Raw genomic sequence first — 1,241 nt, forward strand, 5'->3', positions numbered from 1 at the left:
GAATCAGAGCTTGCAAGGGAGAGAGGAGACGCGAGCCAGGGAGAGAGCTCGCCGTCGCGCTCCACCACTGTCGCCGCTGATACCGACCTCGCCATCACTTTGCGTTCTCGTCGCTGCACCTCGCCGCCTCACCGTTACACCTCGCCGTCTTGTTGCTGCACCTTCTCGTTTTTGCTTCTGCTTCTGCTTCTTGCTTAGTCTTCTGCGTTTTGTGTTGGCTTTTGCTTCTTGTTTCGATTTTTGCTTTATGCTTTTGCTTGAGCTTATGCTTCTGCTTCTTCTGCTTTTGTGTCTGCTTTTATTTTTATTTTTGCTTTTGATTTGTTATTTTTTTATTTTATTGTTGTTGTGTATTGATTTTATTGTTGAATTTGATGTTGTTTCTGAATTTGAATAGTTTATTATTGTTAGTGTTCTTGAATTGATTATTAGTATTTGGTGGGGGTAAGGAAGGTGGTGGTGGTGGCAGTAAAGGTGCTGGTAGTGATAGAGGGTATTTTTGTCCGTAAAAAATTAAAAGGACAATTTTAATATTAAATAAAATATTGGGGACGATTCATAATCTAAAATAATATCGAAAACGAATTTAATTTTAATTATAAATCTTAGAGACAAAAATAGTACTTATCTCTTTAAAAAATAAATGATTTTTCAAAAACTAATATGATTATTTACTCTTATTAGAAATATGATCATTTATTATTTGATTTTCCCAGATCATAATCGATGGAAGGGATAAAAATGCTGTAGATGAAGAGGGAATACAATTGCCAAGAGTTGTATACATGGCACGTGAGAAAAGACCCAATTACCCTCACCATTTCAAAGCAGGAGCTATGAATGCATTGGTATATATCAAGATCAATTTTTTTTTTATCATAGAGTAATTAATTATACATATTAATTTATTGTTATTATACAGATAAGAGTGTCATCGGAGATAAGCAATGGTCCCTTGATTCTGAACTTGGATTGTGACATGTACCCAAGTAACGCAGATACAATTCAAGAAACACTATGTTTCTTCATGGATGAATCCAGAGGCCAAAACATTGCTTATGTTCAATTCCCACAAAACTATAATAATCTCACCAACAATGATCACTATGCCAGTTCTTGCCTTGCCACAGATATGGTAACTGGTTAACCATATTTTTATATAAAAATAATAACCTAGAATTGTTAGACTAAATTTTTTACTTATGAATAATTTTAATATAAAAATATTTGATTATTTTAGT

At 33.8% G+C, this 1,241-nt stretch overlaps 1 protein-coding gene across 4 annotated transcripts in view; it reads left to right on the forward strand.

Moving 5' to 3' along the window:
- Positions 1 to 1,241, forward strand: part of LOC107606463 (cellulose synthase-like protein E6) — a 19,767-nt gene that overhangs the window by 5,836 nt on the left and 12,690 nt on the right. For all 4 annotated transcript variants that reach the window (XM_021106867.1, XM_021106868.1, XM_021106869.1 and 1 more), the window contains 2 exons: positions 717 to 848; positions 923 to 1,135. In XM_021106867.1, the coding sequence (XP_020962526.1) occupies positions 717 to 848; positions 923 to 1,135 (345 nt within the window). The remainder of the gene's footprint in view (positions 1 to 716; positions 849 to 922; positions 1,136 to 1,241) is intronic.

Source organism: Arachis ipaensis, chromosome B07, assembly GCF_000816755.2.
Source record: "Arachis ipaensis cultivar K30076 chromosome B07, Araip1.1, whole genome shotgun sequence".
Taxonomy (NCBI): Eukaryota; Viridiplantae; Streptophyta; class Magnoliopsida; order Fabales; family Fabaceae; genus Arachis; species Arachis ipaensis.